The following is a 16,400-nucleotide window of genomic DNA, read 5'->3' as shown; positions in this document are numbered from 1 at the left end:
GCACGACAGGTGCATTTGCCCTTCCGCTGTCTGCTCGCGCGGTTTTCTTGTGCTGAGGGGAAGAGGGATCTTTCACGCTTTCACCGTGATGTCCGCGCTCATGTTACGGAGCGTACGAAAGCCACTCGAGCTCAAGGGACGCCGCTAAACGAACAAACAGAAGATGAGCGCGAACTATCAAGTGTCACAGCTCGACACTTGAAGCACGCTAGTTTCCTTTGCTGCTTCGGCCGCCTTTTCAACAGGAGCGCTGTTCAAACTGAGAGTATCCATTGGCGAGCCTCACTTCATATAGCATTAGTTTCTTGCTATCGCATGCATTGCTTCGGCCTTGCGGCGAAACTGTGACTTTTTATAGTGCACGCCGAATAAATTTGCGTCCTATACAAATAAAACTTTCTCAAAATGTACTCGAGTAGTTGCCGAAAGTCCTTCAGTGAACACGCATATGGCATCAAACTCATTCTCATATGCAGTAGCAAAAAAAAAATCCTTAGCTACATCGTCATAACATTGAGTAACATAGCGACAAACAACGCGAAGCATCGGAGGGAAAATAAATAAGCGTATACTTAAAGAAAATGACTAAACATGATACAGGCATTGGCTTAGTGCAGTTGTTTCTTCCAAACATTTAGACATGTCGTCTTCTCGGATAACTCTTGCATCAATCTTTAAAAGATTCGAGAAGCAATCCATGTCATTTGCTCGCAATGGCCAAGTGTCTTAAACAGTTTCTCTCGTGCTTCATGACATTATTGATGTCCTAATTATCCTCTTCGTGTTCTCTCTATTCTTTCTCGCTAACGCTGCTGACAGTGCCAACATCAAGTAAGTATCACTTGGAATCTTCTGAGTGTAGGCACATATTCACAATAGTTTACCTTCATGCCGAAAGGCAAACGCCAAAAAAATGTAGCTATATACTGCACTGAAGCATTCCTTATGCCATTCTAATAATTTCACATGTTTCGATAAGATTATTACGGCAATATATGGCAAATATAGGGAAAATATATGGACTCGGTATGGAAACATATGGAATAATTGGAATCTCATACGGAACGTTTCTGTATGGTAATAAGTCGCGTTTCTTTGAGTCTAAATGTGCGCATCCACCAAAGGCGAGTTTCCGCTGAGGTCTGAAAGAAAGACATCTTATCCATTCTTTCCAGTTGTCCATCTGTGTTACAAGAGACAATAATTTTCGCGAACTCGTTTTCCAAGTTTGTAATTCCCTCTTATGTTGAAAACATGGTACATTGATCAACAAAAGCACATACACAAGCATTTAGGCGCAGAACTGACGAACGCAGCGACAACTCGAGCGGCCGCTGCCGTTACGACGTCACACCAACTACACAGCTGCTAAAACCTGAAAGGGGCCTTGCAACACTTTTTCTGACTTATAATTGCATTGTCTCATCAATAGCGCATGACGCTTCACCAATCACATGCCGCAAAAATTTTTAGAATCCTTCAAGTACGGAGTTACAGGGATTTGTCTCACGCTTCAAGCGCTTTCTCTCTCCTCTCGTGCTGAGAGCGAGCACGCTGAAATCTACGCAAGGAGGGCGATGACAAGGAGGCAAGGAGATGCATCCCTTCGTCAGCGCGCGACATCACCTTGAGCACTTTTTTTTTGTTTTCTTTTTTTCTTCGAACGCTCGGCCTACCTTCAGTGCCACCGCGAGCGCGCGAGCGCGGGCACGTGGCGGCATCCCGCGGCGGCCATGGGAACTACGAAGCACACGATGCTCAAACAGCCAAAGACCGCAGGCTTGGGTGTATGGCGCAGAAATTTGGGTATATGGCATCATTTGTAGAGAGAGGAGGGAGCGATTTCTAGCTGACTTTGAGAAATAATTGTAATTTCCAGGCCTCGTGCAGCGCTATAATATTTGACTCGCGTGTTCTCGGGAGCCTCGATTACCGATCGGCAAGGTTTTCTGACCATGCTCAAAAAGTTTTGCAGGGCTCCTTGAATAAAGTTCAGAGTGTCGCCTAGTACGTTGAGATTGTCAGTCGCAAGCGAAAGATGGAGGATCATGACAAAGATAAATATTTTTTTCTAGCACAACTCTTCAGCGTAAAACTGCTGCAATACATTGTACTGTTCCAACATGCACACACTCCCCCCCCCCACCTCAAAAAAAAAAACATGGCTGATCCCTCTGTCATACGAATCGATATAACACGAAAGTGAAATGTGTCTTCACAGACGTAGTGGAGCGTTTGTTGTGCATTCTTTCGCCCCAAGCGCGAAGAAATGAATGCTACAGCATCAAATTGTATTGTTAAGCGAAGAACGGCAAGCCGCTCGAAACTTGCAATGCGCTTCTCAAGCAGAAAGGACGCGTGGAACGAACATACATAGGATGAGCGCGAACTGTCACAGTTGTAACTTATTTCTGTGTGAGCAGCGCGCTTCTTTCGCAAAAGAGGCCGCTGCAGTGAGCGAGGTGACTTCCGTGCTCTCAACGGAAACTTGCAGGCAGAGCGCAAGACGTACAAGTACTACAAACCACCGAGATCGCGAGATAAGCGCCCGCACGAGCGACCACGCCCTGTCGAGGCGCGCGCTAATCCGCGTGGGGGACGACTTTTAAAGCGCGCTCTTCGAGCCCTTCCCGCCATCTCGCTAGTGATAACGAAAACACGCTGTACCGCCGATATCTGAGTACAGTCACCGGCAAATGGTGTACATAAATAGCTCGCCGTTAGGGTAGCAGGGAACATGCCATCTGTGGCGGAGTCGTTTCACGCTGCGCGCTGGCGATCGAGAGGTCGCAAGTTCGACTCCCGGTGACGGAACTTTTTCTTATAGTTTTTTCTTTGCCATATGTTAGCCTTTATATATTACAACGTCATATCCGTGACGGAAATGCGTCAGTGGAGCCGTGGTGGACCCCGGCACAAAACAATATCGTGTTGAAAAACAAAGAATCGTCTGACTCTTTTTTGTGAGTCCTGGGTCCCCACGTAAATTACTCTCTATAAAGCAATGCGTGAACTCTCTTAGTGGATCATTATACTCTCGTCGGAGAGACCTGAGACCTGTAAGAGAGTTAACGTCTCTTTGAAAGAGAGTCATATATAAGTAATAAATGTGTAATGACGATGACGATGATGAAAATAAAAATATATATTCATGCGGCCCGGCTTGAATTAATGATATGTGGCAAGCCAGGAGTCATCGAAAAGAGTGACACAAACTTCTTTTTAGAATATGCTTAAGCTTGCCCACTGAATTTCAACCAGTATGCTGAGGCTGCGACAGAAAAGAATTCTTTGCGGCTCCCCTTTGCTTCCAAACTTTTGCTCGCGATTCTTCCACCGAAACTCCCCTCCAGCCAGGACTGTAAGAGCAGCACTTGGCACGTCTCCAAAGTTCGCCTAGTGTCAACAGCGCTGTGTTTTGCGAGATAAAGCTTCCAATTCCGAGTGTCCTCTCTCTGTCTTCGTTGTTGTCATCATCTGCATCGCCTGTAGCTGTAAAACACAGACAACAGCGACTGTCCAAAGAATCCATCTTCTTTTAAGTTTCCGTTGTCAGTGTCGCCGCGCTTTTCACAGTAAGCGAGCAACGAAATTCGATTTCTGCTTGGCGCTTTGCCGTCATCATCACGTGACGCACGGTCGATCAGAGTCCACCAAGCTTTTGAAACGCTCAGTCTATATATTAGAGAGGCGGCCCTCCGCTCCCCAAGGCATTTGCCCCAGTGTCCACTTTTGTGCCCAGTGCTGATGGTCAGACGTTTGGGACCCGCTTCAATTGCTGTTTTTAACAAAGTGTTCCTGCTCCTTCGCTACGCGAAGGCGGTTTTCACGATGAAGGTTTGACGACGAAATGACGATCGAACGCGCTATCTTTATACACGGTGTTTCATTCGCCGCTAGCTCATTGAATCACTGCACTAATCGTAATTGCTCCATCAATTACTCTGTCGATATTTTCTGCGCCTTTTTTTTTCTTTATTGATGGAAGAATACGAGCACTGCATTAAGAGACCATCGCTTTTGATTTCTTTCTAGAAAACGAAACAATTGAATAATGGTTCAAGAAAAGAGTCAAAGTAATGGCGTAAGTGCTTTCGTCTGTGGTCCGGAAAACCTCTGCCACTGCCATTAGGCTGGCCATAAAGTCTATTGACGAAGAAAAGTTTAACAATCACAATAAGAAAGATAGCCACTTTCCCCTTGTTGTCGTAGTACGTAAAAATATCCGATCGTGATGGCGCTGTCTACAGAGAAGTGCTGTGAAAGTGTTGATCATGAACTATAATCGCGAAAGTTATATTTAGCGAGCAAGCGCTATTTCTATTTCATTTTTTTAAGAATTGGTGCGAAATAAAACAAATATATAGACAACTTCGCACAAGCCCGTTTTCGACTCGTACGGAACACTAAGTCGTGTGACGCAATGCGAAAGTCACGTAATGGCAGTTCACGTATTGCAAAGAACATAAGGTTACGGTGAAATCACACGACGTGTGCACGACTGAACGGAACACCATAATTTAAACACAAGCGTGGCACCATCGCTTGAGCTTCACTTCTTCGTCCTCGTCTTCCTGCAATCCGCCCACCCGTACCATGTGGCTCTCTTCCTCTTCATTCAGCTGGCTCCAAGAAGACGTAACAATATAAACGATGGTCACTTAGAGCGGCGGAACCAATGGATGGGAAACGCAGCCGAGGGCTAGGTGGGGTGAGGCAATTGAGAAATTCGCATGTATAAAATGGAATCGGCTCGCGCAGGACAGGGCAAATTGGAGATCGCTGCGAGAGGCCTTCGTCCTGCAGTGTACATAGAATGGGCTATAGAAGTACGCGTTGCTGGGCTTGTCGGTTCATGTTCAAGTACAAGCCACAAAAGTATGGCTATTTTTGCGCAAGCAAATAACGAGAGAAGGGGTCCAGGGGAGCGCAAACTTTCGACTTTCGAAACAGTCAAAAGTTTGCGCTCCCCTGGACCCCTTCCTTCGTTATTTCCTTGTGCAAAAACAGCCATACTATTGTGGCTTGTACTTGAATAGAATGGGCTGACGTTGATGATGGTGGTGGTGGTGATAAAAATGGTGTGTATATAACGCTCGCCGTTAGCTACGTGGAGGATCTGCGTTTCGTGGCGTAGTGGATAGCGCCGCTCGCTGCGGAGCAGGGGGTCCCTGGTTCGATTCCGCGCTTCGGAAGCATTTTTCTGAGTTATTTTTCTGTGGGGACTTTATAGATATATACATACTTATACATATACGGTGCATGACGGCGGCGACGGCGACGGCGACGGCAAAATCCAGCCGAGACTGTCCATATAATTGCTATCGCAATAATAATGAGGCGAATGAGTGTAACGATGTTACGAGGAGGGCGATTGTATTCCACTGCACCTCGGGATGAATAACGGGACTTATAATGCCACACTTAGGAAACCGAGTTTTCTGCTTTGCTTGACTTCCTCGCTTTTCCGCTCTTTCGGTCTGCCTATTTCACCTTATTAAGCTCATGTATTGTTTTCTTTTTCCTCTGCAGCGTGCCGTTACGAGAAGGGGGCGTGGAATGCGTGCAACGTGACGGCCAACACGCGTACCCGGGTGGACAAGCTCAAGCCCAGAAGCGACCCCACGTGCGAGCCTAACCGTACAGTCACCAAGAAGTGCAAGTCCGGTGAGTTGTGGATGATGGCTTTTATGATGATTTCAGAAACTGGGATGCATAACCACTTGGGAGAATTGGCAAAGGATCAGTCACGTGATCGAGGACAATCTTACCGCCACGAGCTCCCCTCTTGTTGGTGTTGTATCTAAAGGTCGAACTTCGCACAGTACCTAATTGGTCTTGTTGAGCCTTCGCAAGCATTCACACGCACATAAAACATACGACGCGCAGGGCGATGTTATCGATGTGGAATTTATACGGAGCATGACGGCGGCGGCAAAAATGCGCGTCGAGTGCCCATATAATTGCTATTGCAATAAAGGATGCCAGCAACTCACGTCCGAGTTAAAGCGTGGGTAATGCTGCAAGCGAGAAGCTTCACTCTTACAGCGATACTCTGCATGGAAAACGTTTACGAGGCAGCGTCCAGCATCAACTTATTTTTCTCAATGAGCTGGCAATCTTGCACATGTAGCATTTCTGCAGCGGTTGCTCAGCGGCTAAGCTACCACGGCAGGTAAAGCAAGCTCGATCGCGCACTCGGCCGCATTTCGATGTGGCGAAATGCAAAAACACTCAAGTGCTTAGACCTAGGTGCCCGTTAAAAAACCGTTGGCGGCCAGAATTACTCTGAAGTGTCCCGATACCGCAAGCCTCGTAACCATATTGTGGTTTAGGCACGTAAGACTACAGAACAAATAACTGTACTGAAATGTCCTGCAAGTCATTCGGGAACTTAAGCGAATATTCCCGCATAGGCTTAGGCCAGGGGCGTAGCCAGAAATTTTTTTCGGGGGGGGGGGGGGGGGTTCAACCATACTTTATGTACGTTCGTGCGTGCATTTGTATGTGTGCGTGCATATATACGCAAGCAAAACTGAAAAATTTCGGGGGGGGGGGGGTTTGAACCCCCCACCCCCCCCTTGGCTACGCCCCTGGCTTAGGCCACGAGCCCTTGAGCTCTGGCGGCTTCCTTGGCCCGCTGGACCGGCCAGAATTGGTCGTCTAGGGCGGAGCTGAGCAGTGCAGTCTCCAAGCGTGTTCGGTTTGAAACTGCGCCCCCCACCCCACCCCAACCCACCCCCTTGTTCACAATCCCGTAGCATGTGCTCCGGAGTTGCCCTGGCCTCACAGAACCTGCATTTGTTTCACGAATGAGGCTCTTAGTAACAGAGATTCAAGATCACAGGACTCGACCAGGGGCCAAGCCTGGCACAATACGCGAGCAGTGCGACCTCTTCAACTCTACGAATGCGCTCTGCGTGGCCTGTTGCAGGTCTCGGCTGCCGCTACAACCGCAGCGTCAAGTGGAGCGAGTGCGACCCTACGACGCAGACCCGGACCAAGACCATGCCGCTGGTCAGTGGCAACAGCGCGTCATGCGAGAGCCACAAGGTGGTCACCAAGCCTTGTCGTACCAACGGGGACCAGCGCCAGGCGAAGCGCAAGCCAAAGCAGGGTGGGCATTTTTCTTTCTTTCGTCGCATGCTGTCGCGATGTCTTTTTTTTTTTTTGTAGCAGTAGTATACTTAGTACAGCTGAGTAATGTAAACAGATGTATGGAATACCTAAGGCACAGGAATAAGGTTCATCAGGCAGGACCGCGGGGATGGCTTAGTTGGTAAGGCGTTGCGCAGCTGAGCTCGAGGACGCAGGTTCGATTGCCCGTTACGGTGGCCGCAGTCAGATAGAGGCGAAACATCACAATGGCGGTAAATCGAGCTAGAGGCGAAACGAGAAAGCAGCCGTGTACTTAGATTTAGGCGCACGTCAAAGAAGTCCAGGTTGTTAAAATCCATGAGTGCCCCGCCACGGCGTGCCTCATAATCACACTGCGGTTTCGGCACGTAAAGCCCTAGAATTTGTTATTACATCAGGTTTGAGAAAATACTCGACTACAGTGAGCAGCCATGAGAGTACAAGAAACGGAGTAACGACACCACTGTTAAAGGTCTATCGAATCTTAGGCCTGATATTGATACGAAACGGTTCCATTGTCAATGCGAAGAAAGGAGGAAGCTTTGTGTTTCCTTCGCCAAGAGGGAAGCGTATCGGATGCTTTGCCGCTTATTATTAGCCTACACTGGTTCCTACCGTGCGTGGGGTCTGCATACCCTTTTAATAATGTTTTGAGATACCGCTGAAGCAATACAACAGCTGTGTCATTCATTTCTCGGGCGAGTACGTGACACTAGCCGCCGTGGTGTTCCAGTGGTTGCGGTGCTCGGCTGCTGACCCCAGAAACACGGGTTCGATTCCCGCCGTGGGGGTCGCATTTCGATGGAGGCGATATGCTAGATAACCGTGTACTGTGCGATATCAGTGCACGTTAACCCAAGGTGGTCGAAATTATCCGGAGCCTTCCACTACAGCTTCTCTCAGGGCCTGCGTGGCTTTGGGACGTTAAACACCCATAGACCAACCAATCAGCCGTATATGTCACAGTATACTATATAGCAACTCGCTCGTGGCTGCTGTTCGTGAGAGATATGATAACTGCTGGGGTTTAACGTGCCAAAACAATGATATGATAATGAGAGACGCCGTAGTGGAGGGCTCCGGAAATTTCGAGCACCATTGGTTCTTTAACGTGCACCTAAATCTAAGCCCACGGGCCTCTACCATTTTACCTCCGTCGAAATACGGCCGCCGCGGCCGGGATTCGATCCCGCGACCTTTGTGTCAGCAGTCAAACACCATACCACCGAGGCGGGTATGGCGCGAGAGAGACCTTGAAACAGTGCTCACTGTGTACTAACTTCTTTCTAAACGTTGACGTCGTGCTATCAAAGCGCCATTGCATCAACCGAAAACCGAAACAGAAAAATACACGGAGCCATCCGGGTTGTCGCGATCGCAACGTTGTGGAACTCTTCCGATGAGTGCACATTTGCCGAACCTCTGCCGCGGAGGCCGGTGTCTAATCGAATTCTAATTGCAAAGTGAGGCTGTTCCAAACATCGAAGAAAACCTGTTTGGGTTACGACCGAATCGCAGTGCGCAGTGAAGAGGGTCGCGTTAGCGATCGACTACTCGACCTAAAAAGCAAGATAACATGTCGGCTTTAACATTACTTAAACCGAAAAGAAACGAACATATCGATTCGGAATCCTTCGGTACGCGAAAAGGTAGACTACGCTGTCTTGAGTGATTCGGTGTTGCCGTTGCACTCTAACAGAAAAAAAAAAGAAAAAGGAAACACGGCTTCCTTCTCCAAGGGTACATCTATTTCTACGTGTTGAGCGAAGCTATCTTTCTGATGGTTCCAACAATGTAAGGCCATTACGAAACTCCGCGTTTGCTTTTATTTAAACACGTACATTGGTGAAGATTGTACGCATTGCAAGTGCAGTTACAATACTTTGCCATATCTTCTGTTCTATCTTGTAAGAATCATTTCTGGTACAAATCACTATAGTGTTTATAGTATAGTATAAAACATGTACTATGTATATTGTACATGCTATATACTATATACATTATACCAGTATATAGTACACTATGTATATAGTAATACTGTTGTATACGTTTATAATTATATAACATGTCTTCATTCCTTTCAGATGAAGAAGAGGAGGAGGAGGACGAGTGAATATAATACAGGTGGACGGCTGTTTCGAGCTGCCTTGGCTCTGTGGAGAGAAGGCAGCCGAGATGACCTTCCAAAAGATACGTGGGCACAAGGGGGCTGTTTATTCCAAACAACGTCGTCATCTTGAAGCCAGCACGGTGTCCTTCCAACGCAAGACGACCCGCGCCGCCGGATGTAAAGATGGTCTGCACTGACGTCATCAGCTGTGTCCGTGACGTCACGTGCAGGCTATCAAAATAGGGGTCAGGGGATACCTGCGTTCTGCGAATCCTCACAACCGTCAAAAAAGAAAAAAAAACGCGCGCGGTCTATTTCGTTGCGTCGTCGTAAATGTAAGCGGCCGGGGCAACCTGTTCATTCTTGACGTCAGAATTAGGGCTGGCAGTTTGCACGTCTTCAATTTAGAACGGCGCGACGAAGGAAGTGTTGGAGCTCCGCTGTGCGCATGCTCTTCTGTCCCCATCTTGCGGCGCTGTCCGAAATTCAAACTGTTCAAAAAGTGTGACTTACTCTGCAGAATTATTATCGATATCAAACTGCCTCGGGGGGCCTCTCGTATCCTGTCTACGCGTACATAAATCAAGCCGTAACAAATTTCGTTCGTATTCTGTACTTGCTTTGTTCGAACCACTGATTTATCAAAGACTCCAGCATCCCCTTGCGCGACCAAGGGATACTCATACAAAGAAATACTCGTTTCGGACCGTCGCCATGTCGCTTTTGTAGTGGTCCTGTTGTTACGTCACGTGTATGCTGGCACGGAGGTACTTGACCCAAGCGGAACAAATTTCAAATAGAATTCGCAATCCATTCGTTGGAGGCGAAATGCTAGAGGCCCGTGTACTGTGCGATGTCAGTGCACGTTAAAGAACACCAGATGGTCGAAATTTCCGCAGTCCTCCACAATACGGCATGCCTCATAATCATACCGTGGTTTTGGCATCTAAAACGCCAGATATTATCATTAATTAGCGATCCTCGGAGACAGTGGCACTGTCAGTGACGCAGTTTCTTAGACTACTCGAAAGCCAAGCACGGAATCTATCCTTCTTAAATTCTTCCGATCAGCATTAAGTTGCTTAATCTCCTTTTCACACATCGCGCTCTGCCTTCTCATTGTATCTGGCGACACGGGGTGACTCAGATGTCATAATCACGCGCTGCATTTCGCTGTGAATTCGTCATTGGGGAAAGTGTGTGGCGTGACTAAAGGTAGTGAACCTCCATCGTATAAAGAGGAGTAAAAAATCGCGTCAAAAGCAGCATGCACAGGTGATTCGCCGATGTTGTTAACCGACTCATTAACGATAAAGGCTGGCTGGCAAAGATTACATCTTTCTTCCCGTGGTATCTTGTAAACGATCAAAAGCTTACTTGCCTTGGATTTTAGCGATGAATATCTGGAACGAAGCGTTCTTACGATAGTGCATCTGGTCAACCTTCTGCGAATTCATGAGACTACAACCATATAGTACTGGACGTAGTTGACAAGTAAACTGAGTTGACTTGTCAACGCTGTATATTTTTCTCAAATTCGAATGCTGTTCAAGGACGGTTTTCCTTACTGCAAGGTATGGTTGTGCTGTCCAGTAATAGTTGCCTGCCGCCCAGACTTGCGAGTGGAAACACTACTTATTGGTCTTGTTCATTCAGGCGATACTGCAGCGCACGACGGTCTTACGTTACGTAATGCTTAAGCCATTGCTGGCGAATTATTACAAGTTGGTTACTCAAAGGAAAATCTAGTGGGAATACCGGAATGCACGATGTAACCGTACGGCTCCGACCATGCAGTTACCTCGACATGCATGTAGGCTACGATTGCTCTAGCATTTACGACCAATCTTCGAAGGAGTGCTACCACTCGTCTTTATCGAGCTGACATCTCACTGTTCTTATCATTGCCGTTGATCTACGTTAGCTTCATAGAACGCACACAGGCGTACCTAACAATTTCGCGGTTGTCTTTCTGATCTTATCACATTTACTCGATGTGCCAATGGAGCATTTCAGTGTCATTCCAGGCGGAAGAGATGGGAGCGATGGGGTCGGTGGATAAGCCTGACCCAGCCAAGTTATATTGTTCTTATTGAGGCTTTTCATACTCCAACTCTTATACTTAATGCAGTTGTGGTGCGGGAGAGGGGAGGCGGGTTTTAACTAATTAAAAGTATCGTTGTTCGATGTAGTTATCATTCCCAGCGTGCTTCCGTAGTCGTAGCAAACATTTCCTCTCTGTCCTTCCTCGTAGATTCCCCCTTGCCAATTTAAGACGTGTGTTCCCTTCTTTGGACAACGAAGATGTGCGCGAAGTGGTGTTTCTTTTTTGTTCTTATTTTTCACAATTTTTATTTGCTTCACAGTGACTTATACTATATGAATAAAAGAAATGCCTTCAAAACTCTCGTGCTTCCTCGCCTAAACAGGTGGCCATCAGGTGCAGTGGTTACGGTGATCGGCTGCTGACCCGAAAAGTCACGGGTTCGATCCCGGCCGCGGCGGTCACATTTCGATGGAGGCGAAATGCTAGGTGCCCGAGTACTGTATGATGTCAGTACACGTTAAAGAACACCAGAATGTCGAAATTTCTGGAGCCCTTCACTACGGCGTGCCTCACAATCATATCGTGGTTATGGCACGTAAAACCCCAAATATTATTATTAATAAACAAATGGACACCGCAGGGTTTCACATGTTTCGGAACACGCTGTTTGCTGGATCAGTTGGGCCGTGACGGTAAGTTGATTGTTGCGCAGCGAAGACTACCACGGAAAATCGACATCTGGGTGAATTGGTGCCGGTTGAACATCTTAATGGCTTAATGGAAAAGATGAAAGCCACGTTCACTGTCTAGAGCGAGCGAAATTCTCCTGCCGCCGAAATTCCGCGTTGTTCACACTACGTACCAACCACACCGTCGAGCTGACATCGAGGCACCCTGCGTTGCGTTCGCGTTTCGTTATGGCGAATCACCTAAACAGGAGCAGAGTCGTCGAACTGCTGGGCCTGCTGGAAAGCAACTTTCTGGTGATGCCTCACGAGTAGAAACATGTATTTGCCAAAGAAGAAACGACGCAAGCAGTGGTGGCTGGTTCGCCCTGATTTGGAAAATGCGAGAAGCTTGGTCGCGCCGAGATAATACTACCCGTTCTGCGAGATCGCAACATGATGCACAGCAAAAAGTAATAATGTTACTGGTGAAACAGTCATTGCGTTTTACTTGGCACATGCCGAGAACTATATGATGATTGCGAAAGACTTTGCTGTCGCTACGGAATTCGACGACTGCGATATCACAAGCGCGCCACCATTGTTCGAATGTTCGACTCTCGCTCCGATCGGTTCGCAGGGGGCGGGGATCCGGCGGCAGCTGCCGCAAAAATCGGTCCGAGACACGATCGGCGTGGAAAGGGCTTTTCCGGCGGATCTCGCTGCCGCCGAAGTGGATTCCGTGCGCTCTCGCCACCGAATGTCTCAGTGTGAACGCGCCAGAAGACAGGATGCGGAGAGGAAAACAGGACAGCGCTGTCCTGTGCTCCTTCCCCCATCGTGTCTCGTAGTTTGCGCTGCACCATGACGAGAGTGCCGCACAAGGCATATAAATATAGACAGGACAGTGCACGAACACGAAAAACTACGAGCACCGAAGCAGAACAAAGAATAAGACATGAGAAAAGACGCCCTTCCAGGTTTTCTTCGTTACTACCGCGATAAAACGAAATGTGAACAGTGCAGCAGCCATGCACCCCGATGTTCGCATTTCTTTCCAAGCGCTTGTAACCTGGCTGGTAATGAAAATGCAGTGGAGTGGTGGTACAATCAAGGAAGACTCTAGCGTTACCACAAACGTAAGAGGGCGAAGGAAACAACAGCGGAGCACTAACGCGCGGCGCGTTTAGCATTTCTTTTTGTGGCCGAGTGCATTCACATTTATATAAGATGACGTACCTTTGCGTTACGAACCTACGACCCCACGCTTAGAAGCTGAGTGTCTCACCCACTGGGCTAAACCGTCGCCTTCTAGGCAGCAGACCTGTGCGCTCTGCTTTCTGACATCATGCTACCTAGACCAAAATTTTGACGCCACCGCTCTCGTCACGCCGGGCTTGGCAATGCAAATTTGGGCCCAAGTAATTTTGTGCTAAAGCAGAATGCATACGCCCGCTAAGTAGGAGGCGATTGCGCGTTGTCCTTATTCTCTTTATATGTGTTTTTCTCACCACCGGTCGGTTTGCTGCGCGCCTGCTGCCCTTCGCGGCCGCCGCTGCTTCCTCGGTCCCTCGACGCGCAGGACATCAGTGGAATGCACCGTAGGCACCGCAACCTGCTGCTGCTTGTTACTTCGGGCGTTTAATAAAATTATTATTGCTAAGGATCAATACAATGAACTGAGCAAGAATAGAAGAAGAAAAAGAAGGAAGTTCAAGTTTTTGTCCAAGGTGTGAGCCAACATTGCAAGGTTGAACCACCAGGTAGTCGAGATGAGGTTACGCTGCGGAGGCTTCGTGTCGGGGTTACGCTTACCCCATCAGTGATCACTCTCTGGGGCGCAACATTACCGCGGTCCATATGGTGAATCGCGCATATTTTGTGACGCCCCAATCCGCGATGTGACTGCGAACCACATGCAGTGCACTTGTACAGGCCTACACTTCAGCAGTCGCGACCTCCGTGCAACAGGACACGGGGCTTGCTGACCAAACGGCCTCTATGGCTGGATTCATGGACCACACCTCCACTCACTCTTAGACTTCCTACATGAAGCAAATTTGTATGTGTATTTTTGACACCACGTATTATATGCCTAAGGGCAGGCTTTCGAAATGAAAAAATCAACGATGTAAGGTTTAACATCCACATACATGAAGGGCAAGCGAAACATTACAGGAAGAGTTCAGTGAAGGGTCAAGGAACGTGAAAAGGTTTGCGCCTTGATGTCTCCCAAAAAAAAAAGACCTAAGGACCCAGCCATTTATGTCCTGGTCGTTTCTTAGAACGCTTTGCACGATTACTTGTGTGTCGAAAATGAAAAGTTGATTTCATTCACGAGGAAAACGAGCCCCAAGTGACCATGACAATCAAATGCGACCTTTCTGCAAAATTTGAGTAACAACAGTGAATGAGGCACAAAACATTCTTTTGCTAGAAATTTAAAGGGGTGGTGCCACCAAACTTTGATGCCATAAAAAACGTGCCGTAGGCTTCCTCAGTATGCAAGGATACTCAGCACGAAGTGTTGTACACAGCAAACGTTTAGAATATAGTTTAATTCGCTTCCAAAGTGTGCCTAAATGCTCATTCTCACGATCGCGACCGATCGCTAGCGCCACTGACACCGACGTCCCTGTGTAGGAAGCGTAACGAAAGTTTTAGTGACGTCAGACCACATTAGAGTGACGTGCAATGAGCGGTGACCAACAGCTCCGCTGCACCGGGCAAGCCGATAGGGCATCGGCAGCTAACTACACTCATTTTTTTCTGAGCTTTTTGCCGAAGTAGCCGAAGGTGCTCGCATTTACAAAGTGCTACGCATCGTGACGCGAACCTGCGAACGTAACATTCGAGAAGTTTAGTTCGTTCGCACACTATTTTGCTTTAGCATACCGGGTTGCCGCAGCCTTAAACGTGAGAGGCCGGATAGGTGGGGCCACCTGGTGGCGCTAATATGAACCAGGCAAGCACAGCATTGCTGCTGCAGAAACCTAATGTATTTGACTTCCCTGTTGGTGTAAATTCTCGCCAGCGCCGTGTTCGAATGCGTTGTCTCTTAAAGGGCCCCTCACCAGGTGACCTAACGAATTTTAGTTAGACATTGCAAGTTGTTGCGAGCCCAATAAAGAGCATTTTGCCACAAGAATTTTTCTAATCGGTCGGTTAGAAGCTGAGAAAAACAATAATTTGTAGCGGCGCGAAACCATGATGCGAGGAAGCGAGCTGCAAACCCTTGCCGCTCGCCCCGTGTAGCCTTCGCAAGCCAAATCCCTCCCCTGCCCTCTTCGGCACGCGAGCAGAAGGATCACATAACGCATACGCATGAACACGTCATGCGCACAAAATGTCACGAGCGCATGACGTGCCCGAACCAGCCCGAGCCCCCAAGACGCGAGCGGTGTTGTGGCGGCGTTCTTTGCGCTTCATCTCTGCAAGTTATGCCGAACGCGCCCTCGCCGATCACTTGGCTTTTAACCTATTACTGAGCACGAAAGCTGCAACATTTGTACGGACGCGAGACTAGCGGTGTGCTGCATGAACATAGTTAGACGCGGGAGGATAAATGAGCCTAATGAGCGCTGGAACGCGGTAGAAAATTAGTTTCTTTGCAAAGGGTGGCGTCTGCACGATGCGCAAAGCGCGAGAACACGAACGCGTGCGAAACGGAGGTAGATTAGTCTCGAATCTCGCTGCGATTCGCAGTAAAAATTAAAAAAAGAAAACGCACACGTTTCGTTTGTGTGTTTTATTATTGCACTCAAGTTTTATTCATCCATTCAAGCAACAAATTACACAAACTACACGTCGTGTCAAATAATTATCGCAGTGTCACGTGCTACTGTTGGCGACGTCAGAGCACTGTCGTCTACGTAGAGGAGCGACGTCACAGCACTACCATCTACGTAGGGCCATTCTCTCATGTACGTCATCCCCTCATTCTCTGGGCGCGCGGACGAGAGAAGAAGGGAAAGCAGCGTTCAGCTTGAAATTTGACCCATTTACGCGGCGCGTAGCGTTGCAAATTTTGGCAGACGTAATCGTGAACGCCCAGTGCAGGCATTGCGCTCGTCAGCTCAAAATTGTCAAACCTGGTGAGGGGCCCTTTAAAGCATTTTTTTCGCCACGATCACTCAGTGAAAACAAACAAACGTACGTATAATTGTGGTTGCATGAAGTGTCACAAGATGTCGAACCATCGTCCGGTAACCCGGTATTCCTACACCCCTTTGCGTATACCAGGATACTGGACACGCTAAAAACATCTCTTATGATATTGCCGCAGCGGTAATTCATTATTATCACATTTAATATACTTTAAATGCAGTTATCACCACCATTCAGTAGTTTGCGCAAACGTAAAAGTTTACATTTACGTACATGGGTAAACGTCTACGCGTGGGGAGCTAAACTTTTCTAAAACATGCGTTCCGGTAACACG

General features: G+C 47.9%; 1 protein-coding gene across 2 annotated transcripts in view; it reads left to right on the top strand.

Moving 5' to 3' along the window:
- LOC119402389 (basic proline-rich protein) overlaps window positions 1–9,516 on the top strand; it is a 77,772-nt gene extending 68,256 nt beyond the window's left edge. For both annotated transcript variants that reach the window (XM_049418621.1, XM_037669530.2), the window contains 3 exons: window positions 5,533–5,667; window positions 6,935–7,117; window positions 9,222–9,516. In XM_049418621.1, the coding sequence (XP_049274578.1) occupies window positions 5,533–5,667; window positions 6,935–7,117; window positions 9,222–9,250 (347 nt within the window). In that variant the 3' untranslated portion in view covers window positions 9,251–9,516. The remainder of the gene's footprint in view (window positions 1–5,532; window positions 5,668–6,934; window positions 7,118–9,221) is intronic.
- The last annotated feature ends 6,884 nt before the right edge of the window (window positions 9,517–16,400 follow it).

This window comes from Rhipicephalus sanguineus, chromosome 8 (assembly GCF_013339695.2).
Source record: "Rhipicephalus sanguineus isolate Rsan-2018 chromosome 8, BIME_Rsan_1.4, whole genome shotgun sequence".
In the NCBI taxonomy this organism is placed as follows: Eukaryota; Metazoa; Arthropoda; class Arachnida; order Ixodida; family Ixodidae; genus Rhipicephalus; species Rhipicephalus sanguineus.
This window is presented reverse-complemented; position numbering and strand designations above follow the sequence as displayed.